The sequence below is a fragment of the Crocodylus siamensis genome, chromosome 5 (assembly GCF_052110815.1).
Source record: "Crocodylus siamensis isolate JL-2025a chromosome 5, ASM5211081v1, whole genome shotgun sequence".
NCBI lineage: Eukaryota > Metazoa > Chordata > Crocodylia > Crocodylidae > Crocodylus > Crocodylus siamensis.
In genome coordinates, this window is record NC_143399.1 from 72786505 (window position 1) to 72812878 (window position 26374).

A 26374-nucleotide genomic window follows, 5' to 3' on the forward strand; every position below is an offset into this window, starting at 1 on the left:
GTGGGGGGCCGGGAGGGGACTGGGGTTGGGGCGGGGAGAAAGGGCGCCGGGCTGGGGGCACAGCAGGAGGCGGGGAGGGCGGGGTGTTGGGGTGGGTGCAGAGTGGGAGGGATGCGGCCGGGGCGGTGAGTGGCCGGATGCCGGGGGCAGGCGGCTGGGGGATGCGTGGAAGATGCGGCTGGGTGCGGGGCTGGTGAACGTGGAGGGGGGCGGAGGACGCCGGGGCCGGTGGGTGCTGCGGGAGCAGACGCCGGGGCGGGCTGCCGGGGGCGGGGAGCCGGCCGAGGGGGCTGGGGGCCGGTGGGGCCCGATCCCGGCGCGGCCCGTGGGCGGGGGCGGGGCGGGGCGGCTCCTCCCCGCGGCAGCGGCGGCGGCACTTGGCAGACGCTCCCTAGCCGAGGCGGTGGTGTCGGCGGCTCGGGCTGGATGCGGGGCCGGGTGAGTGGGGCCGGCGGGGGCGCCCCGCGCATGCCCCCCTGCACCGCTCCTGCGAGGAGGGAACCGGCGGCAGTGCCCCCGGCCCCGGCGCGCTGCTTTCCGGCCTCCGCGCACCGACGGGGCGGGGAGGCCATTTTAAGGGCGATTCATGCCCTCCCCGCGGGGGCTGTGGTGCCCTGGGCCATGCGGCCGCCAGCCGGCCCCGGGGAGAGGCCCGGGCTCCGCGCGCCGCTTGTGCTGGGGTCCCTGGGCTGCCGGGGCCGAGCGCGCTGGCTCCTGCCTGGCGGGGCTCCGGGAGCCTGGGACGCGCAGGGTGACAGCGAGCCTGAGCTCCAGCCGCAGCCTCCTAGGGCCCGCCCAGAGTGGGGCAGAGCCCTGGTGCCGCCACTGGTGCTCCCGCACCACCGCAGTAGACCCCCCTGCCCTTCTGGAGCTGTGAGAGCGCCCAGGTGTCCTGGCCACTGGCTGGAGCAGAGCCACGCTGAGGCTCCTGACCCACAGTGTCTGTCCCATACCCCAAGGCCGGGCTGCTGGGAGCTCTCTGCAGGACTCGGGGCCCAAACTGAGGTAGGGGCTGCCCCCACGTGAGGGACCAGCCCATTGCAGGTAGGTCTCTGCCTGCCTAATCCTGTGCCTCTCCCATGCTGCGCCTCTCCCATGCCATGCCTCCAGGCTACTGGGCCTTGTGCAGTTCAGCCAGGCACCTGCCCACAGCCCCCTCACACCCACGGCCTCAGCCTGCACCAGTGTTGGGGCACTGTAACCTGGTGAGCAGGTGTGGGAGTGGTGGGGAGGTCGATGCTTTGTGTTTCCACTCCCACAAACCTTCATAGCAAGAACCAGGGAGATTCCTGGCTGAGGGAAATTCCAGGAAAGAAAACCTGGACACTCGAGTTCTGGGAGGGCCCTGTGTCTTGGTCCGTCTTGCGTGAAGTTGAGGCAGGTGCCCCCCCGCCTCCCTTCCCCCACAGGGTGCCCCAGGCTCTGTTCTGTACCAGTGGCACCTCCCTGGGAGTTGTGGGGGGCTGGCCAGGTGGCAGGGGCTGTAATTGGTAGAAGTCAGGAAAGGGGAGCATGGGGTCCTGGGATCCAGGCCTGCCTGCTTGGTGGGGAGCCCAGCAGCTGTGGTCCCTGGGAATCTTGGGGCCCCTCTGTCCCATCCTCATGGAAACATGTCTGATCCAAATGTTTTCACAGGGCAGCTCAGATTCTTCCCAAAACTAATCTCTCTGTCTGAAGATCTACCCCCGCCCCATTCCAGTTGTGCTCTGGGCCTGGTTTGGGGGGCCTGTAGGGACTGCAGGGCTAGGAAGGAATCAAGAGCACTGGAGGGGCAATTGGGATGCTATGACAGGGGAGAAGAAGGGGGAGGGGGAGGGAGAGTCAGGGGCAGTTCAGGGTGGCTGATGTGGTGGCCTCAGGTCAAGAAGAAATGTTTCCATGGCAGGGTCTGGCTTGGGCTGACCTCTCCTTTTTCCTCTGCCTGACAGTGTCTTGTGAGGGGAACGAAGGGCTGTGCCAGCCCGGGACACTGGGCCGGCCGGTGGGACCATGAACGAGCGGACAACCTGTAGGCGGTCAGGTGTGGGGGTGTGGGCAAGGTTCTTCCTGGGAGCTGAGTGGCAGTGGGGACTGTGTCATACTGGAGGGCTGAACCTGTGCTGGGGTGGGGAGAGTCTGGGTGAGGGGTTTGTCTTGGTGCTGCAGGATGGGATGCAGGTATGTTTCTGCTCCTAGGAGGAAGAGGGTGGTAGTTGGGATGGGGGGAGCTCTGAGTTGAGGTTGGCAGTCTCTTTTTGGGGCCTTCTGAGGAATGAGAGGGAGGTATTTCACCTAGGGTTGGGGTGCATGTATGGGGAGGATTGGGGGTTCAGGGGTAGGCCCTGTCAGTTGGGGCAGGTAGTTTGGGGAGGGTTTATTGGCTGGGCTTCTGGTCTGTGGCAGAGTAAGGGGGGCTAGGGCATGTTTGTGGGGCTGGCCAGGCTGGGGTTCAGATCTTGGGCAGTCCAGGAAGCTGGAGAGGATAATGTTCAGGAAGTAGTTGGGGCCTGAGTTCTGGGGTCCCTGGCCCAGAATGCACCTGTTCTTGCAGTGAAGAAGGATGATGAGAGTTACGAGATTTCCATCCCCTTTGAGGAGACTCCCCACATTGAACCCCAGATCTTATATAGCCTCAGCCCCCCGCAAAATAACTTTGAAGGTGAGGCCTTCTGCTCTGGGGAAATGGGCTGAGGGTTGGGATGGGGGCTCATTTTAGGAAGACAGGTCTGAACTGCTGTAAAAAGGACAGGGCTGGGGAGTGAGGTGGTGAGGGGAGGTGGGTTGTGGGTTGCAATGGCTGGGTTGGGGGAACGGTTTGGGACTGGGCAAGGTTAGGGGAGGAGCTGAGCTGTAGAGACTGGAGTGTGGTGAGTGGAACCAGGATTGGGCAGAGGTAGGGGAACCAGGATTAAGCCGGAGGTTGGTGATGTGGGGACTTGGCTGGGGGAGACCTGTGGTGTGTGGGACCTATGATCCATAGCAGCAGCATGAGGCCTGTAGGGGTTGGGCCAGGGCAGGTCGGTGGGGAGCAGGAACAGTGGGGACTGAGGGCCTGCGGGGGCTGTGACTAGATGGAGCCACGGTGCACAAGTGGTGCATGGCCCAGGTTGGGGATATTAAGCCAGTGCCCACCATGGCTGTGTCCACAGAGCTGCCTGAGCTGTCCTCGCCCTCCCTGGCACTGATGAACAGCATGAAGACACAGCTGCACATGGCCCTTGAGCGCAACTCATGGCTGCAGAAGCGCATTGAGGACCTGGAGGAGGAGCGTGACTTCCTGCGCTGCCAACTCGATAAGTTCATCTCCTCTGCAAAGGTGGACGCTGGTGAGCAGGGTCAGATGCCTGGGGTCCTGTCCCCAGCTCTGGGAGGGCAGTGGGATCTTGTGGGTTAGAGCAGGGGGATTGGGAGCCAAGATGCCTTGGTTTCATTCCTGCTGTGGAAGGATCTAGAAGCATCTGGTAGGTTAAAGTGGAGGCTGGGGAGCCAGGCTGCTTGGGTCTTCTTAGGCAGCCCCTTTGCCACCAAACTATAGGATGATGTATGCTGTCACCTGTGGCTTTCTTACTTGGGGTGTGGGGTGGGTTGTGGGAGATCAATGTCCATCTGTTCATCTCCCCTCCTCCCTGCAGAGGACCACTGCCGCAGCAAGCAGCCCCCACGGCGCTCAGAGGCAGCTGACAGCCGGAATGGGGAGGTGACCGACAATGACAGCGTGGCCTCCTCGCTCAGTGCCAACACTGAGGAGGGTAGCTCCACTGAGCGCAAGAAGCAGAAGCAGAAGGGAGGGGTCTACCGGCGGCGCCTCATCAAGCCCAAGACCCGGGAGCGCCAAAGGGGTGAGCAGGGGCAGGAGGATGGGCTCCCTCACACTGGGGAACCTGGACTGGGAGACTCTGGGGTGGGAGAGGGTCCTTGGAAGTTTCTATGGGTGACATGTGGCTGCAAGGTATTTGTTGTATGTGTGTGGGGGAGGTGTGGGAATGGCTAGGAGGTTTGTGCTGGGGGAGGGTACAGAGGCTATCTGTGTGGTAGCTGGGTGGGGGTGAGGAGTAGGGGTTTGTGAGCTGGGGCCTGGGGAGTGGCTGATCAGACTGAAGGGAAAAGAGCCTCTGTGGGAGGGGGAAGAGAAGGTTACTTGAGGGGGAGTTGTAGGGAAGGGATATTGGTGGGGTGGGATATAGAGATGGAAGACTTGATCAAGTGCCTTCATCCCCACCCTCTGCTCAACTGTCTGTCTGTTTCTTCAGTCAAGGACGCAGATGGGGTGCTGTGCCGCTACAAGAAGATCTTGAACACCTTCCAGAAGCTAAAGAGCATGAGCCGGGCCTTTGAGCACCACCGTGTGGACCGCAACACGGTGGCACTAACCACACCCATTGCTGAGCTGCTTATCGTGGCACCTGAGAAGCTGGCTGAGGTGGGCGAATTTGACCCCTCCAAGGAGCGGCTGCTGGAGTATTCACGCCGCTGCTTCTTGGCTCTCGATGACGAGACCCTCAAAAAGGTGCAGGCCCTTAAGAAAAGCAAGCTGCTGCTGCCCATCACCTACCGCTTCAAGCGGTGATGGGTCCCTGCCTCTGCCCCCTAATGGCCTGCTTCACCCCTGCCACTGCACCCCCACCACAACCTCCCCCATGCCACCTGTGACACTGTTCCATGGTCCCCCGATACTGACCCTCACCTTCCTTGTATCCTTGGGCCCTATAGTTGGTTCCAATCCCTCTTGCTGCTGTCCTGCCCTGACCCACTCCACTCCACCATGGTTCCTGCCCTCTTGCCACCATCCTAATCATTGACTGGTCCAAGCCATGATGGGGCTGGCCCCCTGGCACCCCAAGCCTTTCCAGTGCCATGTGCCCCATTGCTGCCCCGGCACCTCCTACTGCCATGCAGTAGGATGTTTCCACCCCACTGCTTTCTCCAACAGTTGCAACCACTCCCTCTTAACTCCCACTGCCCTGCCTCCACCTGGCTGCCATTTGCCACCCACTTCAGGTGCTGAAAGGAAATGCCACTATAACCCTCCCTGCCCTGCCCCTCCTATCATTCTCATGGCATGTCTTCTTTACCTTTACCTCTTCCCTGAATTTCTGTCCCAGGACGCACAGTGTAGGGACTCCAGTTCACGTCCTGCCCCTGTCCCTTCTCTGCTGGGCGGAGCACATTGAAGGAGCCAGGACTTCTGGGTTCTATTCTGGCTCGTGAAAGGGAGTGGGGTCCAGTGGGTAAGAGCAGGTTGGTGAATGGAAGGACTCTTTGGTTCTCCTTGTCCCCCCGCCCCTACTCGCTATGGCTTTGGGCCACTGTTGCTTCTCTTTGACCACACAGGACTCTCTACTGCCCCCAGCGATGAAGGAGCCCTGGGCAGAGCATGTGGCTGGCAAAAGCATGAGGACCCCTGTAGCTTTTATGCATGATCCCACCACCCTCAACCTTAGTGGTTCATCTGCTGCTCCAGGTAGGAGCGTATAGTTCAGGCTGGGGATGCTAGCTTGTGTGCTCACTTTCTGAGCTGGGGTGTGTCCAGGCAGAAGTGTTGGGGAGGGTACTCTTGTTGGGGAGGAGATGGTTGAGGCTATAGGGAATATGTTCTTTAGGTGACAGCTTGTTGCTTCCATGAGGGCACTACCTGGCTCAGAGGGTGGGGAATGGGGGTAGGGGTCTTCTCTTCCAGGGAGAGTTGGCCCTTATCCAGCCTGGGGGAGATGGATGGACAAAGGCTGCTTAAGGGATGGGGGTGGGGCAGGGCCTGTCCCCTCTAGCCACATCGCTCCAGCTGGTCAGATTCCTTTGGAGATGTCAGGCCAGGAGCCTTCTGACCCTGACCACAATAGCCACAGCCCTTTTCCCAGTAAGGCCTCTGAGCTGCCTGCCTTTCTACTGCCCGTCTTTCCAGCAGCACCAACAGCAGACAACCAAGGCTAGATGGAGAGCACCAACCCCTGCAGGGAGCAGTGGTTCTTGTTTGCTGACCTGCCCCTCCCCCCACCCCCTCACCTAGGATGTCTCCCTACACCCTGCCTGGCCCCACTTCAGGGGCATTGTAACTCCTTCTTTTCCTTGACTGGGCATGACCCCCCTCCCTTTCCCCCAACAGCAGCGTAGAGCTGCCAAGTGTGTGCGTGTGCAAGGAGGTGTGTGAAGCCACTTGGCAGGCCGCCCCTTTTTACTTGGTGTAACAGACTCTTTTCCACTGTGCCTGTTATTTCATGCCCTCTCTCTATGTTTAAAAAAAAAAAGAAAGGAAAAAAGCACTACAAAAATAATAATCAATTTATTAATAGAATTTAAATTAAAAAAAATTTGGAATAAGCAAGGCTGAAGTCCCAATTCATTCCCAAAACAAGCCACAGCTGCGTCTGGGATGGGGTGTGTCAGAGCCAATTTGTATGGGAGCTCTTTGCCTGGCCCTGAGATGGACCTGCTTCTGGGGTGAGGTGTGTTACCTCACCCCAGAATGGGTATACGAAGACCTCTCAACTGGCACTGAGATGCACCCTTTTTCTGGTAGCTCTCACTGTCATCCCTTCCTACCCTCTCCTTGGATTGCCTATATATTTCTACTTCCTTCTTCAATGTTTTTCTGTCTTGAGAAACTCGATGGCTGCAAGTCTTTCCTGTCCCATCTTATCTGTTAGACTTGACACACTGAGGGGGAGCCAGTCTCAGTTTTGGGAGGGGAGTGGGATCAGTGTGGCTGGGAGTTGAGGCTTAGTAAGCTGAGCAGTAATGCCCACACAGCTATCATTGCAGAGCCAGGCATGGCTCTCACCCTCATTCTCTGCAGATTATCCACCCAACAGTCCACATGAAAGCCCACCTTGCAGCCCCATCCCACTCTTGCTTAAGGTTTTGTGCATCATGCTTTCATTGTCAGCACACAGGTGTAGTCACAGGTGGACCCCTTGTGCTGTGCATAGTGCACCTTTGTTTTGAGTGGGCATGTATGTGTATGCAGAGCCATTCCCTCATGCTACAACCATCACGTGCTTATGTGGGCACAATTCTCCCTGCCCTTGTATTGTACACATCCCACCATGAACACACGCCCCCTTACACTACAGCTATCCCACTTGCTGCTGTTTCTGACAGAGGATGCACTACTGGCATTAGAAGGACATTCAAATCAAGACATGCTTAATCCTGAATTACACCCAGCATCTCTACCTCGTGTTGCAAGTGGGTTCCATATATATATACAGTATATTCAGAAGCTATCAGCCACTGTATGGGGACCTGCATGTTTCTTGGATGATGGGTATGCACTAGGTGCTGGACAAACTCATATAAAAACATGACTGATGTCCCCTTCCGTAAAAGAAAAGTGGGGATTTGCTACCCCATGAAAAATGAAAGCTTAAGTGGGATAATGCAATACCTCTTTCATTGCAGGCAAGGCCACTGTATATTATCTCCCACTCACCATGGGCTAAGAGTGGAGGCAGGGGACAGTGCTTCCTGGCAGAGCCCCACCCCACTACCACCTGTCTGTGCCTAAGGCCCCAGGCTTCCTCTCCAGTGCCTGCAGGAAGATTTATTGCCTGTCAAGGGAAAGTATTATCCCAGCAGAGCAGACCATTCAGCAGCCAGGAGGAAAAGCTGTGGGAGTTGGAGCTAGACAAATCCTGAGGAAAGAGAGGCAGTGATGGTGATGAGTCACCAGGGAAACCCACTGTGAGGGAAAGAAGCAGTGAATCACCCTGGGAACCCATCATGTGGGGAAGAGGTGGATTCTTCAAGCCTTGCTGACTTTGCATCCATCTAGGAAAAATGCTCAGCCAGGCACAAGACACTGGGCTCACAGCATGGGATGTTGAATGAATATTCAGGCCAGGGCCTCCATGAGCCTAAAGCCCCCTCTCACCTCAGCAAAACATCTCTCAACCCTAAGGCAGTTGACTTGCACCCCACAGCATCCTTACCTGCTTCAGTTGCTGTGGACATGTGGATCTTGCTAACCTGCAAGGGTTCAGAGGGCCCTTAGGTCACATGGTTACCCCATCAATGTCTGGCATTGCTTTTTGGGAAACAGGACAGACTTGCCCCCTACCCCATTGCTGACATGTTCTTCCCCTGCCCCACCACTGCATGTCTGGCCCTGGGGATGTCTATGTTGCCCATGAAACTACAACCCCCTAGGGATGGGGGGGAAAAGGAGATAGCAGCTTGGTTTTAGGCCTGGCAGGGCCCTGCTGGGGCACAAGGCCCAGATCCTTTTATTACTGACAACTGGATCCTACAAACCTGGGCATAAACCCATCAGACCCTACTCAAAAGCTAGCATAGTTTCCCTCCTGTTGTGAAGCTGCATGGGTTTGTTAGCAATCTCCTCCTGACATGTTGCCTTCAGTTATCCATGGCCATCCCTCTTTTCTGTGCCAGTAGGCTCCTGTATGTTAATCAGCTGCCCTCTGGGTATTTTGGACCCCGTTGTATTTGCAGAACACTATTCCATATCTGCAACACAATCCATGAGTGCTCTTGCACAGGACACAGATGAATGGAGGTGGGATAGGTTTGTCACCCTGGGGGTCAGGACACCCTCTTGAGGTGACTGATGAAGGGCCCTTGACACAAAATCGTGTGTCACTATTGAAAGGGAGCTGCTGTCTTTCCAGGTCTTGTGGTTTGGGGAGAACAGCTACGGAGCTGGGTCCTCTGGCCCACCTAGACAGATATGCGCCAAGAAAAGCACATTAAAAAATCTGATTTTTAAAACGGATTGGGCGATATGAAGAAAGTGGGGTGGCTTGTTGATTCTGGAGGTGCTGTGGCCAACCCTCTGACACGTCCTTGTTCTGCTGCCTGTGATCTTGGTTTGGTGGTTTTTAGCACATTTTGCAGAAAAGAAGAGCAGTACTGTAGAGAAGGCCACTCACTTCAGAGCTCAATCCTGGTGCTGTCACCTCCCTGCAGCGGGGAGCCTGCCTTTTGGCAGCAACAAGCCCTGCTGCTTTCCACACAGGCCAGGTCACAGCTGAGCCACGCGTCCCGCGCGGGTTCCCTCCGTGACAGGCTGTGCGGCGGGGCAGGCAGGCACTGATTTACGTGAGCGGCCGTGGCAGTCCGGGAGCCGGCGGGGCGGACAGGCCCCGGCACACGACAGACGGATGCTGTTTCCCTGCCGCGCTGAGCCAGGCCTGGGCAGGCGCCCTTCGGAGCGCTGTGGGTTAGGGTACAGGCCCCAGCAACCGGCTATAGTGTAGTGGGTCGGTGGGCTGCCTCGCCCTCCCACGATACTTCCGCCCCCACCCGGAAGTGCTTTCTCCTCAGCCAGCTACCACCTCTGCTCCGCGTTGCCTTCATTCTCCTCGCGCGAGGCGCGATCGGGGTCGGAAGGGGCCGAGTGCGGCCGGGGAGGCTCCGGAAAAAGCCGAGGCGGCGCCGGGCCGGCCGGGAGCCGAGCGGTTTTCCGGGAAGAGCCGAAGCGGAGCCGGAAATCGCCGAGCGTTGCCCGAGGGCTCCCGAGCGGGACCGGGGGCAGCCGAGCGCGCGGCGGAGGTTGCCGAGCCGGAGGGGAAGGCGCCGCTGCGGCCTGCAGGACGAGCCGGGCCAAGCGAGCGGAGCGGGCCGGGGCCGGGGCCGGGGCGAGCCGAGCCGAGCGGAGCGGAGCGGAGCGCAGGGCGCAGGCGGGGCCGCTCCGGGCCAGGCCGCACCGCCATGTCCGACTTCGACGAGTTCGAGCGGCAGCTCAACGAGAACAAGCAAGGTGCGGCCGCTGCGCAGGGCCGGGCCGGAACCCCGCTCCCCCTGGCCGCGGGCGGCCCCGCTTCCTTGCGCCCCCGGGCCGAGGCCTCGTTACGTAGGATCTCTTCCTCCTCCCCCCCCCCCCCCGCGCTGCCCAGGGCCGACCCCTGAGGCCGGGCCGGAGCGGGGCGCACGCGGCCGGGCCGCGGCAGCTACTGGAGCGCGAGGCGGCTTTGTTTCCCGCTCGTGCTGCGCGGCCCCGGGCACCGGGCCTGGCCGCGTGGAGGCCGCGCTCCGGCCCCGCTACGCCTGCGGGCCCTGGGGCGGCCCCACGCGGCAGTGGCCGGCACGGCCCCGCTCTGTCAGCGCCGGGGAGCGGCGTGGGGCCCTGCCCCTACCTCTGCCCCGGGCTGTGCCGCCACGCGGGGTGCGAAGCTGCCTGGCTCACTAGGCCGCGGCCCTCAAGCTTTCCGCACGGGAGGTCAAGGCAGTGGGGCTGAGCGCTCACCCGTTGCCATGTGAGACTGGGAAGGCAGCAGGTGACCGGGGCTCCTTCCCAGCTGTGCAGGGGAGCGGAATCATGTTGGTCTCCCTACTCCCCCACCCCCACCCCCACCCCCCCTTCATAGTAGATCCCTGGTTGGGCTCTTAAAATCCTAGATAAAGGTGCCTGGAAGGGATCTGCTGAGGCTGCCTTGTACCCCCCACGTGGCCTTGCCCTTGCAGGGTGGGCTGCAGGGACAGCTTCTGTACCCTGGCACTACCTGTGGTGCATCTTGTCCTGCTGAGGCAGGGCTGCTTGTAGGGGCTTCCTTCTACCACTGAGGACTGCATTGATCCAGAGCTCAGCTACTTTCTGTGCTAGAAAGGGCAGTGCTGTGTTGGAGGCCCCAGGCAGCCAGCTGCTTGTATCCAAGCCACAGGGCCTGCTGGGACGGGTTGTGTTGGGCATCTTTCCCCTGATCTTTCAGACCAGTTCTCAAGGAGCAGTGGCAGGACAGCCCTTGTGTAGCAGCATAGACTGGGGGCAGAGTTGCCACATTGGGCCTCCCTCTGTCTGCCTGAGAGGGAGCCAGGACTCCTGGGTTCTGTCCCTGGCTCTAAGTTGTGAAGTTTAGACTTCCCGTGCCCCGAGACAGTGTCCACACACACATCATGCTGTCTCCCAAGCACGTGCAGTGTTGGTCTTGGTGGTGCGCATGGTTGTTGCCTGGCTGCCTCTGCACAGGGGAGGACTTCACATGGTTACACCAGAGGAGTAGAGTAGGGCACTGAGCAGCAACAGAGGACAGCAGCTGAGGGAGGGGCTGCCAGGGTAGGAGCCAAGATGAAGGTTTTGCCTCAATTTTGCCTTCAGGTGGAGGGAGTAGGCTTTCCCATTTGTGCCCTGGCACAGTTGGAGGGAACTGTTGTGTTGATTTTATCCATCCCTCCTAGCCTGCTGTCCTAAACTGAGGTTAGCAGCTGTAACACATGGAGGACCAGTTCCTAGCCTGCACTGCTCCATCCCATGGAGTACTACATACTGGGAGCTGGAGACCTTACCAGTGGTGTGGACCATAGTACACTAGGAGACATGGCCCCTCGCAGGGTGTGCTATCTACGTAGGTTGGCTTGAGGGCAGTGATTGTGTGTTGCCATGTGGTCCCTAACTCCACTCCCTGTTCTGAAATCACTGTGCTAACCCTACCTCTTTCCCCACAGAACGTGACAAAGAGAACCGCCACCGTAAGCGTAGTCACAGCCGCTCCCGGAGCCGTGACCGCAAGCGCCGCAGCCGCAGCAGAGACAGGCGCAACAGAGACCAACGCAGCGTCTCACGGGACCGCCGGCGACGCAGGTACATGTGGGTGGGGGCTGTATGGTCCCTTCCTGGGAGACCCCTCCCTGCCCTGGGCTGGTCTCCTTCCTATACTGGCCTGTAGACCTCACCTATGGCTCATATGGGCATAACTCGCTCCACCCTGAGGAGTCGCTGCATCCTGGGGCTCCTTGGAAGAGCTGTGTCTTTGAACATGGCCTTATAGTTAAAGCAGAGGCTAAGAGCCAGGATTCCTGAGTCCTATCCCTTGGTATGTGAAAGGAGGATGACAAAAGATGCAAAATGTGTGTGTGGGGGGACCCGTAGGGGCTAGTCTTGTTTGTGCTGCTCATAAAGCAAGTCCTTCCACCTCTGTGCTTCAGTTTCCTTCCCTGTAAAATGGGGTTCTTTTGCCCTCTGGAGAGTCAGGTGATTGTGCCTTTGCTGCTGGTTTGCCCTGGGACCTGCTGTCAGTGGTCAGGGACAGGATAAGCCACTTTACCTCTCTGCAAAGGTAGGAGGATGTGATTTAGCCAGCCTCCCCCTGGTCCCCAGGAATATAGGTGTTGGGCTCCTCACTGCAGCACCACTGAAACAGCCTGGGAGATGTTGGTACTGCCTCTGTGTTACTGGGCATGGGGCGGTACCTCCGTGCCATCCTTTTCAGTGTTGGTGGGGGGTGCTGAGAATCAGCTCTTCCCTAATTCATCTGGAGGAATGAATTAGTGGGGGAAAGAGAAATAGAAATGGATCTTGGACCCCAGTTCAAAGGGACAGCTCAAATTGTTACCATAGAGCAGAGTGCATCTTCCAAAGTTGTGCCAGGCTGAGTTAAAACCTGGATCAGCCAGACTGGTCTGGTTAAAAGTTGCTTTGCTTGGTGATGAATTGAGTGTTGCTGTTTTGGTGCCTATCTTGTCCCTATTGGCCTGTGGAGTCTCCCTGGGTAGACAGGGCCAGGGACCTAGATGTCAGAACTGAATCCCTAAAAACAGAAGCAGAGAAGGGCACAAACTGGATTTTTTTTTTCCATTGCAGGTCACCACTAAGCCTCTCAGGTCCCTTGAGGTAAGTGTTCTTAACCTCTTTGCTGGGGGAGGAACTGAGGTGGAGCAGGAGGGAGGTGAGGAGAGATTCACACTGGGAACAGAGGTTGAATACTCCCAGTCCTCTTCTGGTCTGGGTGCCCAGAACTGTGCGGCCTTTGTCAGACATGCTGTGATAGTAGGAAAGGGTGGTTTGCAGGAACTTGTGTGTTAGCAGCAAAAACAAGCTGCAGTGTGGCCCCTGTCCTGCATCCAAGCTGCAAGCCAAGTGCATGAACCTTGCAGTGCAGAGGCTGGTTTAGTAGCCCTGCCCTGATCTCGCTCTCCATCCTCTCTTGGCAGCCGCTCCCCGAGGCATGAGAAGAAAAAGAAGATCCGCAAGTACTGGGATGTGCCACCACCTGGCTTCGAGCACATTACCCCCATGCAGTACAAAGCCATGCAAGGTACCTGTCCTGCCTCGGCACCATGCAGTTCCTGTCTGTGTGCATCTCTCTGAGCAGGGAGGGGGCCCCATGCGCTATACAACCCTGGCCCCAGCCCTAGACATCCATATGCTCTCTCTCCGTGCTATGTCCCTGCTCGCTGTCCCCTCTTGCCCAAGTCCCATCAGCATGGGGGGGGAATCGGCTTTTGAACGTGTGGATTGGTGTTTCTCTCTCCTTAGCCGCGGGTCAGATTCCAGCTACAGCTCTCCTCCCGACCATGACACCTGATGGACTGGCCGTGACCCCTACCCCAGTCCCGGTTGTTGGCAGCCAGATGACCAGGCAAGCCCGGCGCCTCTACGTGGGAAATATCCCCTTCGGCATCACTGAGGTACTGGCAGATTCAGCAGCGTGCTGCGTTCTTGCGTCTTTCCGGCTCGTTCACTCTCTGCCTGGGACCTGCTGAAGACTGCCAGATGATATAACCTTTCTCTCCAAAACAGGGCACCCCGGCACCAACCTCGGGGAGCTGTCTCCAGGAGCACCAGGCAGGGCTGTAGGCAGGTGGGGTGTGCAGGGTACTTGGGGATTTAATGTCTCCTTTGGAAGCAATATCCAGGCCTCTCCTGCTGAAAGGGGAGCATTGTTCAGCATCCCCTCAGGAATACCACTTACTGATCAGAAATGTTGCGTGCAGCAGGGAGGGTTCTGCAGGCTGGTTGCGTCCAGGATGTAGCCAGGGCTTCGGGGTTGCTCTTCATTCTGGTATTGAACGCTGCTATGGTCTTGCAGCTGCTCTTATACCTCTGTACTGAGCTGGTCTGTATGAGTATCCTGGCTGTGTGGCAAATGTAAATGGGTCTCATTCTTTCTCCTGCGTAATGGGTGCCATTTGGGTCTGGGTATTTCCTCTTTTTGGTCTTGGAATTGGTCATGATATCATTAATGTGTGCTGAAAATAAAGACTGAAGCCCTTTGGCATTTGTTCTCCCAACTCCAAAAAGGACCAGGTGTCAGATAGGCCTTGGGGGAAGGCCGGTCCCTGCCCCTTCATAGCATTAGTGAATGGAAGTTATCTCTCGTTCTTTTTTTATTTGAATTTGACTCGCTCAAACAAAAAAACAAGATCAAAGAGTTGTTTCCATTTCTTTTTAAAGTGAAAATTGTGGGGCTGAAATCCCTCGTAGCACAAAAGTTTGCTACCATCATGCAAGGCAAGTAGGCTGTTCCAGCTTTCCAACCTGCTCTTTGCTATCTATTTGAAATTCTGGACCAGGGTGTTAGGCTGTCCTACATCATGTCCTTCCCCTTCCTCTCTTTCTAGGAGGCCATGATGGATTTCTTCAATGCACAGATGCGCCTTGGAGGTCTGACCCAAGCACCAGGCAACCCTGTCCTGGCTGTACAGATCAACCAGGATAAGAACTTTGCTTTCTTGGAGGTGAGTGAAGGAACACTGTCCCAAGGGTCAGGCTGCATCATAACCGGGGAAAACATTCTGTGAGGTATGGAAAGAGAGAGGTGAGAATGTGAGTGTGGCAGTGCTGGGTATTGTCTACTTGGGGGTAGGGGGAGGGCTGCTCAGGCCTCTTGGTAGAGATGGAGCCAAATGGGAGGGTGTCACAAGGACCCTTCAAAGGAGATCTGCCTTCCACTGAATTGCTAAGCAGAGTATTTTTCATGTACCTGAGAGAAGTCCTTTTGTCCCTTTGCCTGCTTGGTGGTTGAGCAGGAGGGGGAGGGGCGTGGATCCTGGGACCTATTAGCTTCAAGCTTAGTGGGCAAAAGGGCAGACTCGTTTAGTGGCTACCTAGCAACACAACAGATTCTCTGTCCAATGAAGGTTTTGTATCGAGATGGGGTCAGGGGTATGGTCTTGGAACTGGGAGCTGTGGGTGGAGCTTAGAGCTGACAATAGGAGTAGTTCCCCTCTGGACTTTAAACATTTCCAGAAACGAATCTCAGGCTCTGGACTAATGGGGTTGGCAGGGCATGGTGCTGTTGGCTCCAAATACATCATGAATAGGTTCCTTCTTCCTTTGAAGTGATTCACAGTGGTATCTGTCCTGCTGGTGGGGCATTGTAGGGGATGTGATAATGACGAGCTCAGCTTGGAGAGGTAAATGGGGATTGCAGTCCTGGTGAGGTGTTGCTGAGAAATAGGTTTGCAAAACAGATGGAGCTGGCTGCTGGTGTTTTGGGGAAGTGCTGGCTCAGGGCTGGAATCTGACCATCTCCCAGGGTGCTTGGCACTTGAGTGAAGTCTTGAGGGTAGGAGTCAACAACCCATGGCCTGTGGGCCAGATCCAACCAATGAATAGACTGGATGTGGCCTGTGTCAGCCTGGCACGCTTGAGTCACAGCAGCAGAGGAGATGTCCCCAGGATGCTTGCCTTTATCTATACCAGTGATGCTCAAGTTTTTAGCCCTGTGGGCTGGACGAGTGGAGTGGGGCCAGATTTAGGCCACATGTGCCTGAATAGGGCCCTATGTGGCCTCAGCTGGCCTCTAGCTGCTGGGATTCAGTCTCAGGCCAGCCCCTGGGATGGGGTCTACACTGTCAATGCTAGGCCCCTGCCCTCTGGATTTGGGTTCTCTGCTGCCCTGTGCACCCAATCTAATGTAGACCCTGAGGCTCCTTGCAGATGTGCCTCCTTACAGATTTGGCCCACTGCCAAATTTTCAGACCTGTAGGGAGCCCTCTGAGCTGGATGACATGGTGCCAGGGGCTGGATCTGGCCTTCAGGCTGGGGTTTGAGGACCCCAATCTGTATTCTTCACAGCATCTGATGATTGCGAGGGTGTATGCCCCCAAAGGGGCCTGGGTTGCAAGCAGTAGCCTGTAGTAGCAAAAGGTTGACAGCACCTCCTTTAGTGAGGAAAAGATGACACTTGAGGATCTGGTTTGGCCTGGCACCCTCTTGTTTGGATTGAAGTTCCTATCTTTGTCCCTCACTGTTTCCTTGACTTCCTGTAGTTCCGATCAGTGGATGAAACCACTCAGGCCATGGCGTTTGATGGCATCATCTTCCAGGGCCAGTCACTGAAGATCCGTCGTCCCCACGACTACCAGCCTTTGCCTGGCATGTCAGAGAACCCCTCAGTCTACGTGCCTGGTGAGCATCTTGGGGAGAGTGTATACTCCTGTGATTGGGCACCCCTGCTTAGTATACATCCTGCCCCGTACGTGCTTTATAACTCCAGTGAGGGTCGGGTCTCTGAGTGGCCTCAGTCCCACAGTTGCTGGCAGAGCTAGCTCCAGTCCATGCTGTGTTAGTCTGATATGGGCTGATGCTCAACTTGGGGTATTTCAGTGGTCCCAATGCTTTACCTCAGAAGTGGCTACACCTTGGCACAGAATGAGTGGTCTCTGTACAAGGAGTGAGCATTCCTTGTTTATAGCTGGCTGTTGCACTGAGTGCAGCATTCCTGAGATGTCCCTTCTGTCCCAGGGCCTGTCCTTATTCATTTGTGGATGTGGAACACTGGGGACACCTGTATATCCCCCTGATCTCTGTGACTAACCCAGTTGAGTGTCTTGGCTCCTGATGCTGGCCAGCTGGCCTAGCACAGGAGTCTCCACTTCTCTGTATGGTACTGGACTCTGCTGTGTAGCCAGACACCCTTTTCTCTTGCTTGCAAAGCTGCTTTGCTGGGTGGTCTGACCTGGCTCAGACTGGTGCCCAATGAGAAAATGGAGGGAGTATTTTCACCTCTGGGCCCATCTCCAAGGAGGCAGGTGCAGGCATAGGGCAGTACAGCAAAGTGCAGGGGTTGTTGAGAGGGAAAGGAGCAGGCATCCTCTGGGTAGGGGTGACCCTTACTAGCCATGCCTGGCATTGTTGTGGCCCCCAGTAGCATAGCTGGACCCTTAGTGGTTCTATGCTGCTGCTGGAATCTGGTGTGAGTTGGTTTCCAGAGTTCTTTCACTGAACATGAGGATTTTAGGACACAGCTGAGTCTTTCCCACCATTTTGGATCATGCAGCCCACCCTATTACTGGTAGGGAGACCCTTCCCTCCCCACAAGAAGTTCTGTGCCAGGTTGCTTGGTCTGTGCTGACTCTAGTGTGGGATATAGTACTGGCATGTTGGCATGTCACTGTACCTGACCTAATTAGTCCTCCAGTAGCATTGTGCACAGCTCAGCTGTGGCACAGGAAGTGGCAGGTGTTGGCAGAGCAGCCTGGCCTAGAGGATATTTAGATAATGGAAGGGTTAACTCTATCTCCCCTTCCCCTGAAAGCAAACGTTTCTTCACTGCCTCTTGGCTGACAGCCACAGAGACAGCTTGAAGAAACAGCCACATCTGGGACCCCCATCAGGGCCAGGGGTTTCATGCTGCCCTTCTTTTTTTTGGGCGCTGCTACTCAGACTCACTCAGGCATCCCCGCGTCTGCTGGGGAGCTCTCACCCCTTTCTCTGCCTCTCCGCTCGCAGGCGTGGTGTCAACGGTGGTCCCAGACTCTGCTCACAAGCTGTTCATCGGAGGCTTGCCCAACTATCTTAATGATGATCAGGTATGCCCAGTGCCCCTCCAAGCAGCTCCGCTCTTGTTCTGCTGCCAGATTCACAGCAGACATACCATGGTTGAGACTCCTCTTCCCAGGGTCCTTTGCTGGGGTCTCCTTGTTGATCCATGAGCTATAGGGCTGGTGATGTGCTAATTCAAGACCTCAGGGTGGGCAGGGCTGTACAGGCAGTGGTTCTTGCCCTGGGGAGTCTCTGCTCACAATGGATTTGGGGGCAGTAAGGGAATTTATACCTTCCCCTGGTAGTAAGCTGCACCCAGTGTCACCTGGGTGTGCTTTTGGCCTCCCTATCTCTTGGCATTCTCTGGTACAGGCCAGCCCCTGTTCTTGTTAAAGAGGCTTTTTCCCTACCTGAGGCCTGTTGTAGCTTGGACTAACCCCTGCTGACCCCAGACAGCTGTTCCCCACACCCATAGCACTGTCCTGCCACGCCACAAGCAGCCCTGTCCTCTGTGCAATACAGTAGTGTGTGGCGCCCTCTCTCCCCATGGCCAGGCACCGGGTCCCTGAGCAGGGTGGGGTATTATGTTGGATATGGCAGGGCTGCTGTGAAGTGGGGTCTTTTCATGTTGGATGCTGCCCAGGTCCTTGTGGTCCTTGCCCCATTGATGTTTTTTGAAAGGGGAAACAGGCATGGACCACTGATAGGTCAACAGCAGGGCTGGGGATTCACCACCTCAGCCTCATGGCAATCATTGTAGCCCTAGGTCTCCACTTCCTTGCTTGCTTTTGACTCCTGGCTTCCTCTGCATAGGTAAAGGAGCTGCTCACGTCCTTTGGGCCCCTGAAAGCTTTCAATCTGGTGAAGGATAGTGCCACTGGGCTGTCAAAGGGCTATGCTTTCTGCGAGTATGTGGACATCAATGTTACTGACCAGGTATGCTGGCCTGCCTGTCTCCCCTGATCCCCTCTCCTTGCAGCTCTGCCGCCCTCAGGGGCCCACCGTCTGTCCGTCCGTCCGTCCATCCATCTGTGGGGGTGTGTGTGTGGTTTTTTTCCCTCCCATCCTTGAGCAGGTGATTTTCCCCCCCATAACCCCATCCCTTCCTAGGAGGTTCCCGTCTCTCTCTCTTTCTCTCTCCGTCTCTCTCTCTCTCTCTCTCTCTCTCTCTCCTTACAGCTCGGTGTGCCAGCCACCCGGGCTGTTCCTGCCCATCCTCCCCCCCTAGGTTGTGTGTCCTCGCCGTGACTGCCTCTGCTCCCTGTGCCCCTGACCCATCCCCCATGTCTTCCCCCACCCTTCCCAGTCAGTCTGACCAGCTGAAAAATAAACCACGTGAAGCCACCTGCACAGCTTCGGCTGTGCCTGGCCAGCCGGTAAGACCTTCTTTCCACCCTTCCTGGCCCTGAGCAGCACAGAGGATTTGCATCGGCGCTGGCTGCAGCTTGGTGCTGCCATGATGCCCCTTCTGCCTCCCCCCTCGCCCTCCCTCTGCTCCACTGCATTGGCGTCGGTTGTGGCCTGTAGCCATCTCTCAAGACTCTAGATAACGGTGTTTTCTCTTCTCCCGCTGTGCTTTTTGTTATAGCGGGAGGAGGAGGAAGAGAACTGTTCCCTCAGGGGCCCTCAGTGCGCTGCATTCCCAGCGATAGTTGTTCAAATGCAAGTATATATATATATATTTTTTTTAATGTATTTTTTTTGGATTTAAAAAATCCCACCTCTCCGCCCCCTTTTTAAAATGCCCCTTGCAAAACAAACAAACAAACAAAAAAAAACAGCTCCCCCACAGCACTGCTGGGAGAGAGGGGGCCCACTGCAGAGAGGAATCCTTAGGTGCGCGTAACTTCATAACCCTTCTTTTCCCCCTCCCCCCTTCTCTCCCCCCCCCCCCCCGCCCCAATCTCGGAGGGCTTTTAAAGAGCTGGTGGTGCATGCTGGACTTTGGTGCTTGACTGAGCTGCGAGAGGGGTGCGTGTGTGTGCGGCTGTCTGTCTTCCACCCCCACTTCCTGTCCCAAGCCACCCTCACCCCGTTCCGCTGTCATGCTGGCCAAGGCAAACCTCTGCTGTATGGGGTGTGCAGCAAGGGTTGCCTGTGGCGTCGAGCCATTCTTTTCCTGGACTGGTGAGGCTGTGTTCGTGTCTGGCTGTGGTGCTCCCTTATGCCCAGGAGGGTGACCAGGATGCCTCCTGGGATGCAGGTAACAACTGGTGACCCAGGCTGGGGTTGTTTGCCCAGCTGGAGACCACCATGGTTTGGGCTGTCTCTGCTGCACCTGCCCTCTTGGGCTCTGAACACTGTTCCTCCCTGTTCAGGACAGGCTCCCCTGCCACCAGGCCCAATCCAGCCCAGCCCTGAGCTCTGGGGCAGTAGAGCTGTGTGTGTGTGTGTCTGTCTTCCTGAGGGATGTGGGGGATGACCCACTTTAGGCATGGGTGGCACCAGAGTTCATTTGCCCTCTGCTTTACAGGCCATCGCTGGACTAAATGGCATGCAGCTGGGTGACAAGAAGCTCTTGGTCCAGAGGGCCAGTGTGGGAGCTAAGAACGCCACGCTGGTGAGTGGGCTTTCCTGGGCACTTGAAGCCTGAACATCTGAGTTAAATCTTGGAGGGGGTAGTGGGTTCTAGCATAAACAATGTTTCCCCAGCAACTGGTGGGGCATGGCTGTGCTGGTGGGGAGGAGTAGCAAGCGGCCACAGGCGCAGTCAGCAGCAGCCAGTGGGGATTACGGACTGCCTGCAGATGCTAGTGCAGCCTTGCCCCACCAAGGGGTGCAGCGCCACACTTGGGGTGCATGTACACCCTTGTGCACCCCCTATGCATCACCACTGGGTTCTGGTGGGTTAGAAAGTGTGTGTACAGGGGATGGAAGCCAGAGCACCCAAGTTCAATCTGCTCTCTAGCTCTGAGACGCACTGAGGATGGGTTGATGGTGAGGTGTCTGTAGTGTTCCCTGACCCTGGATCAAGGGTGTAGATGTTCTTTTATTACTTGCACCAGTGCAGGGAGCTGCCACCTGCTCTGTGAACGCATGGGTTGCAGTATGCTAGTCCTACTGGATTGTCTTTATGCTGGAGGTGGTGAATCCCATGAACCTGCCAGATGTTTTCTCTGAGCTGAGGTTGGGTGCCATGCCAGGATTGAGGGAGAGCTAGTATCTTTCAGGCAGTGAGTTTGCTGTTGCATCTGAGAGAACAGGAAACTAAGTGACAAATTAGATTCACCAGGGGGCACAAAAGTGAGTTGTTTCTGAATTGCTGTTGCTCTCCTCTGCCTGGGTGGGGCTTCAGACACTGACAGAAGCTAGGAACATGAGCCTCTGTCACAAGGACCAACTGGGTGGGCATTGGCAACAGGCGAGGAAGTGGAATCAGAAAGAAGGGTGGTTATTGCCTTGGGGGGAAAGTGGGGAGGGAAGCAGGGGCTGCAGAGAGCAAGATGACTGGGCAAGGCATGCCAGGGACCAGCACCACAGTTCCTCTGGGAAGGGCTTTCCTGTGTGGGTTAGTGCTGGGCACCCTATAACCTTCCTGCCATGTTCCTACAGAGCACAATAAACCAGACCCCAGTGACGCTGCAAGTGCCTGGGCTGATGAGCTCACAGGTGCAGATGGGTGGGCACCCCACTGAGGTGCTTTGCCTCATGAACATGGTGCTGCCTGAGGAGCTGTTGGACGATGAAGAGTATGAGGAGATTGTAGAGGACGTGCGTGATGAATGCAGCAAATACGGTGTAGTCAAGTCCATTGAGATCCCCCGGCCTGTCGACGGTGTTGAGGTCCCTGGTTGTGGCAAGGTATGGCTGGCTGCAAGGGTCCAGGCCCCACTTTAGGTTGGGGGAAGGGAGTTGCAGATTCCAGTGGGATAACTTGGGTGGATATGTTTGGTGCTGGAATATCTAGCTTCTCCCAGCTGTGGCAGGACAGTGGGATCTGGAAGGTTGGAGTCAGGGAGTTGAGATCTCTGAGTAGTGCTGGTTGAAAAGTATGTATTTCTACAGAAACTTCTAGTTTTGGACTAGACCCTTCCATGGACAGTCAGACTGGCACTTCTGTTTTGGAATAGCCTGTCGCACCTTGTGTACTGTGTTCCACAGGGCTGGCTGTTTGCTCATGCTACCTTTCCCATGATGCTGTTGCTCTCACTGCCAGAGTGGGGAGGTGGGACCCTGTGGGAACTTTGGTTGTGGTGCCCCTTAGACTCAAAGAGAAGTAGTGCTGGAATGGACCTCCAGAGGTCATTTAGTTCAACCCCCTGCCTCAGGCAGGATCCATCCCTATCCAATCCATCCCATATAAACCATAATCCAAACTTCTATAGAAGAGTGCTGTCAATGCTGATCCAACATAGACCTAACACCCTAACCTACAACAGGTAAAGCAGGGGGACCATTGCAGCCAATGTTCTGCTTCTATGAAATGTTGTCAATATATGTTCAAGAGGTCCTATGTAGAAGTTCACACCCCTGCTACAGAGGAAGTAAAAAACCCCAGCAGTCCATACCAATCTGATCCTTGTGAGATGCCATCTAAGCCTGGCCTCTGGTGGGGAGGGGGCTAAGAAGCTTCAGAACCACTGTTCCCACAAGGCACCCAGTCCTGTTCTTAAGGGAAGCATTCCCACCCCAGGGCTTGGATACCTTTGCCTCAAGGCAGCCTTTTCAATGAGCTGCTGGCCTTCCTTGCTCTGTGTCCACGAGGCAGCCATGGGCAGTGGTGACCATTAACTTTTTGCACTCTCCCTCCCCTTGCAGATCTTTGTGGAGTTCACGTCTGTCTTTGACTGCCAGAAGGCCATGCAGGGCCTCACCGGTCGCAAGTTCGCCAACAGAGTGGTGGTCACAAAGTACTGTGACCCGGACTCCTACCACCGCCGTGACTTCTGGTAGCCCGGCGGGTAGGCGGGGGGCTCCAACGCTCCTTTAGCAGCGTAGCGTGTTTATATTTTATGGCCAAAACCATTTTTTTCAACTTTTTTTTTTTGTTTGTTTGTTTTGTTTTTTGGGGGGGTTTTTTTGTTTTGTTTTTCCTTCTTCCCATCCCCTGAAAGAAGAGATATTTTTGCCCTGCCTTCTCCCAGGCTTCGTGGCCGCCCTTCTGCGATGGTTATTCTGTAGTAGAGATGGTGTCTCTCTTCCCTTCTCTCTCTGCGCTCTCTCTCTCTCTTTCTTTCTCTCTTTCTGTGGCGTTTTCATATTTGCTAAGGAAGAATTTCCTCATTTGAGTCCCCTCCGGCCTTTTCGTTGTATCTCCCTCCCTTCGGTGTGTGTACGAATTCTTGGTTTTTTTCCCCTCTCCCCTCCCATTTATTCCCCTGCCCTCTCATCGTAATTAAACAGTTTTTCCAATCTCTTGGCATTGTTCCACAACTTCTTTGGTTCCGGCAAGGGGAGTGCTGTCAAATCTGTTGTATGCAGCCTTCATTGACATGATTTGTGGGGGGATGCTATTGTGTTGTGGTGAGGAGGGAAGGTCCTGGCAGAGGTGGTCTGCACCCCCTGGTCCCTAGGGTCAGAGTCTCTGGTGGGGGCCACCCCATCAGTTGAGTCCATGAGGAAACTAATCTCTGGGCTCTGATTGGGACTAGGAACAGCAGAATCTAGAATGGAGTTCCTCAGGTGAAAACAAAAGGTGTGGGGAAGTGATGACCCCATGGGCTGGGCCCTCTGTGGTCTTGGCATTGCTCAGACCAAAATACTTCCTGCTGTTAATACCCAAGGGGAGGTGAGTGAGGGGGCTGAGCCCCAGGGGCTTTGAGACTCAAACCCTTGAATTGCTTAAGTGCCAACCCACCTGTCAGTTGTTTTCAGAGGTGTGGCTGGTCACCTAGGGACCAAGAAGGATTTTTGCCCTTCCTGAGCACTGGCTAGAAGTCAGCGGGGGTTTGCCTTCCTCCAGGGCGCTGGGATGTTGGTCCCAGCTCAGGCTGATTGAGAGGAGAGGCAGGGGGAGTGTTGACTGAGTGTTGATGCTCTTCCTGAAAAGCAGAGGGACCTGGCTGGTGGGGGGGTCTTTGTTTTTTACTTACAGTCAGACCCACTGGCACATGGAGTTGGGAAAGTGTCCTTCCCCTTGATCAGGCTGGTATGAAGTGGGGGGGGGAGGGAGCAGGGGTTGCCTCCATCTAACATGGGGCTGGGCATATGAGCATCTATTGACCAACTCCTGCCCTGTTGCTGCTGTGGCAGGGCAGTGGCAGCGCCCCCTTCCCTTCTACCTTCCACTGCTCTGGGCCCTGTTGCTGTGGGTTATGGTTTGCAGTGATGATCTTGGTCAGTCCTTCCAGTCACAGTGGCCATTGACTGCAGGGCCAGTGACTACTGCCCCAGGCCTTCCCCCATGTTCCTTTGCCTCTATCCTTAGTCATTCCTGTGCCTGCTGGGCTGGAGGGAGCCATTACAAAGGCAGTGCTGCCCTGTAGCAGGACATGAGGCAGATATGGGCTGGGGACACATGCAGCTGTGCTGTTTGCTGGTGGCAGTGGGGTTGCTGCCTTGGGTTCTGCAGCAGAAAGCTCCAATCCTGATCGCAGAGCACTTGGTTGAAGGCTGGGGTGGCTCCCCCTGGTTCCCTTGTGGCCTCTGCAGGGTGGCTATGAAAACATGGGCTGCTTGCAGAGGTGGATTAACACCACCCCCCCTCAGTGTTTTACTTGCAGCTTGCTGTGCCCCTGCGTCAGATGCAGCCTGTGTTCGGAAGAGCCATCCTGTTGGCTTGACCTAGCTTGCCCAACATTTCTTCAGTGTGGCTTTTGGCGTTTTTGTGTAATAGTTGAGGGGTGGTCAACCAGGGGCATACCTACCCCCAGGGATACTTGGGAAGGCCCTAGGGGGCATGGATGGGCAGGCAGGCAGGGCTGGAACGCTGTCACCCACCACCCCGTGCCACTACCTCCCAGGAGCAGATCTGGCTGGGGAGGGCAGCGGTGCCCTTCTGTGGGCTGCATAATTGCTGCACAGCTGGCTGGATGTGGGTGGGTAGAGAGAAAGCTCCCACCCTGTGCTGCCACCCCCAACCCAGCTCCACATCTGGCTATGTGCTACCCCCCGCTTACCCTCTCTTCTGTGTCCTGCCACCAGGGATACACTTGTTAAAAACAGTTGGAAAAATCCTGTATAGTTGATTGAATCTGCTTTAGATAAAAGTGCCAAAAAGCTCCACTGAAGTGCTGGATATATACAGATACAGGCTTGAACTAGCACACTTCCTCTTTCAGTAAAGTATTTATTTTTCCATTTTTTTCTCATGTCCGTCAGTGCCGATTGAAGCCTCTGTTGCCCTCCGTTGAGAGCTGGCGCTTGGGAGATGCTGAGCTCTAGTCTCTTGTGCCCTAAGCCCTGATCTGCTGCAGGAGCCTTCTGCTATGTGTGGGGCATGCACCAGTGCATGGGCACTGCTTAGGGCCCTTGCTGTGAAGTCCTGCAGTGGAAGTGTGCTCCACCCCCACAGGCTTTCTCTGCCTGGGGCCTGACAACCCAGTACTTCCTCCCAGACGTAAGTGAGCATGTCCTGTTCTGTGGCCAGAGCAGTAACTGCATGCTAGGGGCTGGCATGGTATGCGAGTGCCTGGCCTAGGAAAGCCCTGAGTCTGTGGCCTGTGCTGCAGTGATACTGGGGAGCACAGTGGCTTTACTTACTATTGGGTAAGGAACTGAGGTGCCTGCCAGTTGGCCAAATGCTTTCCCCAGGGATGCTTGTCTGTGGTGCTGCCAGGGCAAGGGCCTAGCCCTGCCCCCACTGTTCTGATGTTCCCAGCTCCAGAGCCCACATCTCCCAGTGAGGCTGTGGGTATGGAGATGGAGGTCTGGGCACTACACTTCAATGAGGATGTGGAAAAACGAGAGAGTCCAGAGAGGAGCCACCCATATAATCAGGGACTTGGCAAGGCAAGCTGTAGGAGGAGAGGCTGAGGGACTTGGGCCTCTTCAGTCTACAAAAGAGAAGGCTGAGAGGGGACTTCGTAGCAACTTTCTGCTACATCAGGGGAGTACATCAAGGGCTTGGTGAACAGCTGTTCACCAGGGCACCCCTGGGGAAGACCAGGAATAATGGATACAAATTTCTGGAAGGCTGCTTCAGGTTCAATTCCAGGAAAAACTCCTTCACAGTCAGGGTGTCCTAACTTGTATAAACTCCCCCCAGTGGTGGTAAAGTCACCTATCCTGGAAATCTTGAAAAGGAGACGGACAGTCACCTTGCTGGGGTCACTTGACCGCAGTTGTCTTTTCCTGCCTAGGGCAGGGGCACTGGACCCGATGACCTACAAGGTTCCTTCCAGTTCCTAACAACCTATGAGTTCCCCTGTGCTGTGTCAGCTGCCTGGCACATGCTTCCTTTTGATAAGATACCTGCTGTATTGCAGGTCTTCCCCCCTCTCCCTCCAGCTGTGAAGGGAACTGCTGTGGGGACCTAGGCTGGAGATACTTGCCAGTATTAGTGCTGGGGGTTAGGATTGCCCTGATCAGGGTATCTAGCGCAAGCTCCCCTCAGTCCTCTTTCAGCTGTGCCCCAGGATTGCTTAGGCGTGGCTGGCGCAGGCCAGGCTTGGGCAGCAGGAAGCCCTGTCCCCTTAGGCTGGAGTTTCACTTGAACCTGCTGTTGGCCAAACTGCTCCCTACCCATCTAAGCACACCCTGCTTAGCCTGCCCCTGCTCCCCAAGATGCCCTGCCAGGGCCCCTGGGCCTGGATCTCAGTACCACCCCATTGCTTGGGGCCTGGCCATGAGCTTCCCCTCGGAGCTTCCTCTACAGTGCAGCGCCTGTGACAGCACATGGGGTCCCATGTCGCCAGGTGTTCCCCCAGCCTCAATGAGAGGCGAGCGAGACCCCGGGGGCCTGGCTGCTAGGGCAAGTGCCGAGGCCGTGTCACCCCGCAGCTGTGTTCAGGCAGCAGAGGTGATGCCCTCCCCAGCACAGGGCCTATCGCGCCGGCCCCGTGCCGGCCGCCTGGCAGA

The 26374-nt window shown here is 56.3% G+C and overlaps 2 protein-coding genes across 11 annotated transcripts; both read left to right on the forward strand.

Moving 5' to 3' along the window:
• Window positions 1-286: 286 nt before the first annotated feature.
• Window positions 287-6294, forward strand: CCDC106 (coiled-coil domain containing 106). 8 transcript variants are annotated; one of them, XM_090049000.1, is made up of 7 exons: window positions 287-438; window positions 1929-2020; window positions 2531-2638; window positions 3129-3305; window positions 3612-3818; window positions 4230-4486; window positions 5311-6294. In XM_090049000.1, the coding sequence occupies exons 2-7, from the start codon at window positions 1990-1992 to the stop codon at window positions 5452-5454; spliced, it is 924 nt and encodes a 307-aa protein (XP_089905126.1). In that variant the 5' UTR covers window positions 287-438; window positions 1929-1989; the 3' UTR covers window positions 5455-6294. The 8 variants fall into 8 exon arrangements, with proteins under 8 accessions (XP_089905126.1, XP_089905128.1, XP_089905133.1 ...); XM_090049002.1 differs by having other exon boundaries at window positions 1929-2008; XM_090049007.1 differs by having other exon boundaries at window positions 420-438; window positions 2536-2638.
• A 2988-nt stretch (window positions 6295-9282) lies between these two features.
• Window positions 9283-22770, forward strand: U2AF2 (U2 small nuclear RNA auxiliary factor 2). 3 transcript variants are annotated; one of them, XM_090048997.1, is made up of 12 exons: window positions 9283-9691; window positions 11374-11509; window positions 12509-12538; window positions 12859-12962; window positions 13184-13335; window positions 14269-14385; window positions 15922-16060; window positions 17351-17463; window positions 18230-18352; window positions 19890-19976; window positions 20969-21217; window positions 22175-22770. In XM_090048997.1, the coding sequence occupies exons 1-12, from the start codon at window positions 9643-9645 to the stop codon at window positions 22307-22309; spliced, it is 1434 nt and encodes a 477-aa protein (XP_089905123.1). In that variant the 5' UTR covers window positions 9283-9642; the 3' UTR covers window positions 22310-22770. The 3 variants fall into 3 exon arrangements, with proteins under 3 accessions (XP_089905123.1, XP_089905125.1, XP_089905124.1); XM_090048999.1 differs by having other exon boundaries at window positions 9287-9691; window positions 17318-17463; XM_090048998.1 differs by having other exon boundaries at window positions 9290-9691; window positions 17384-17463.
• The last annotated feature ends 3604 nt before the right edge of the window (window positions 22771-26374 follow it).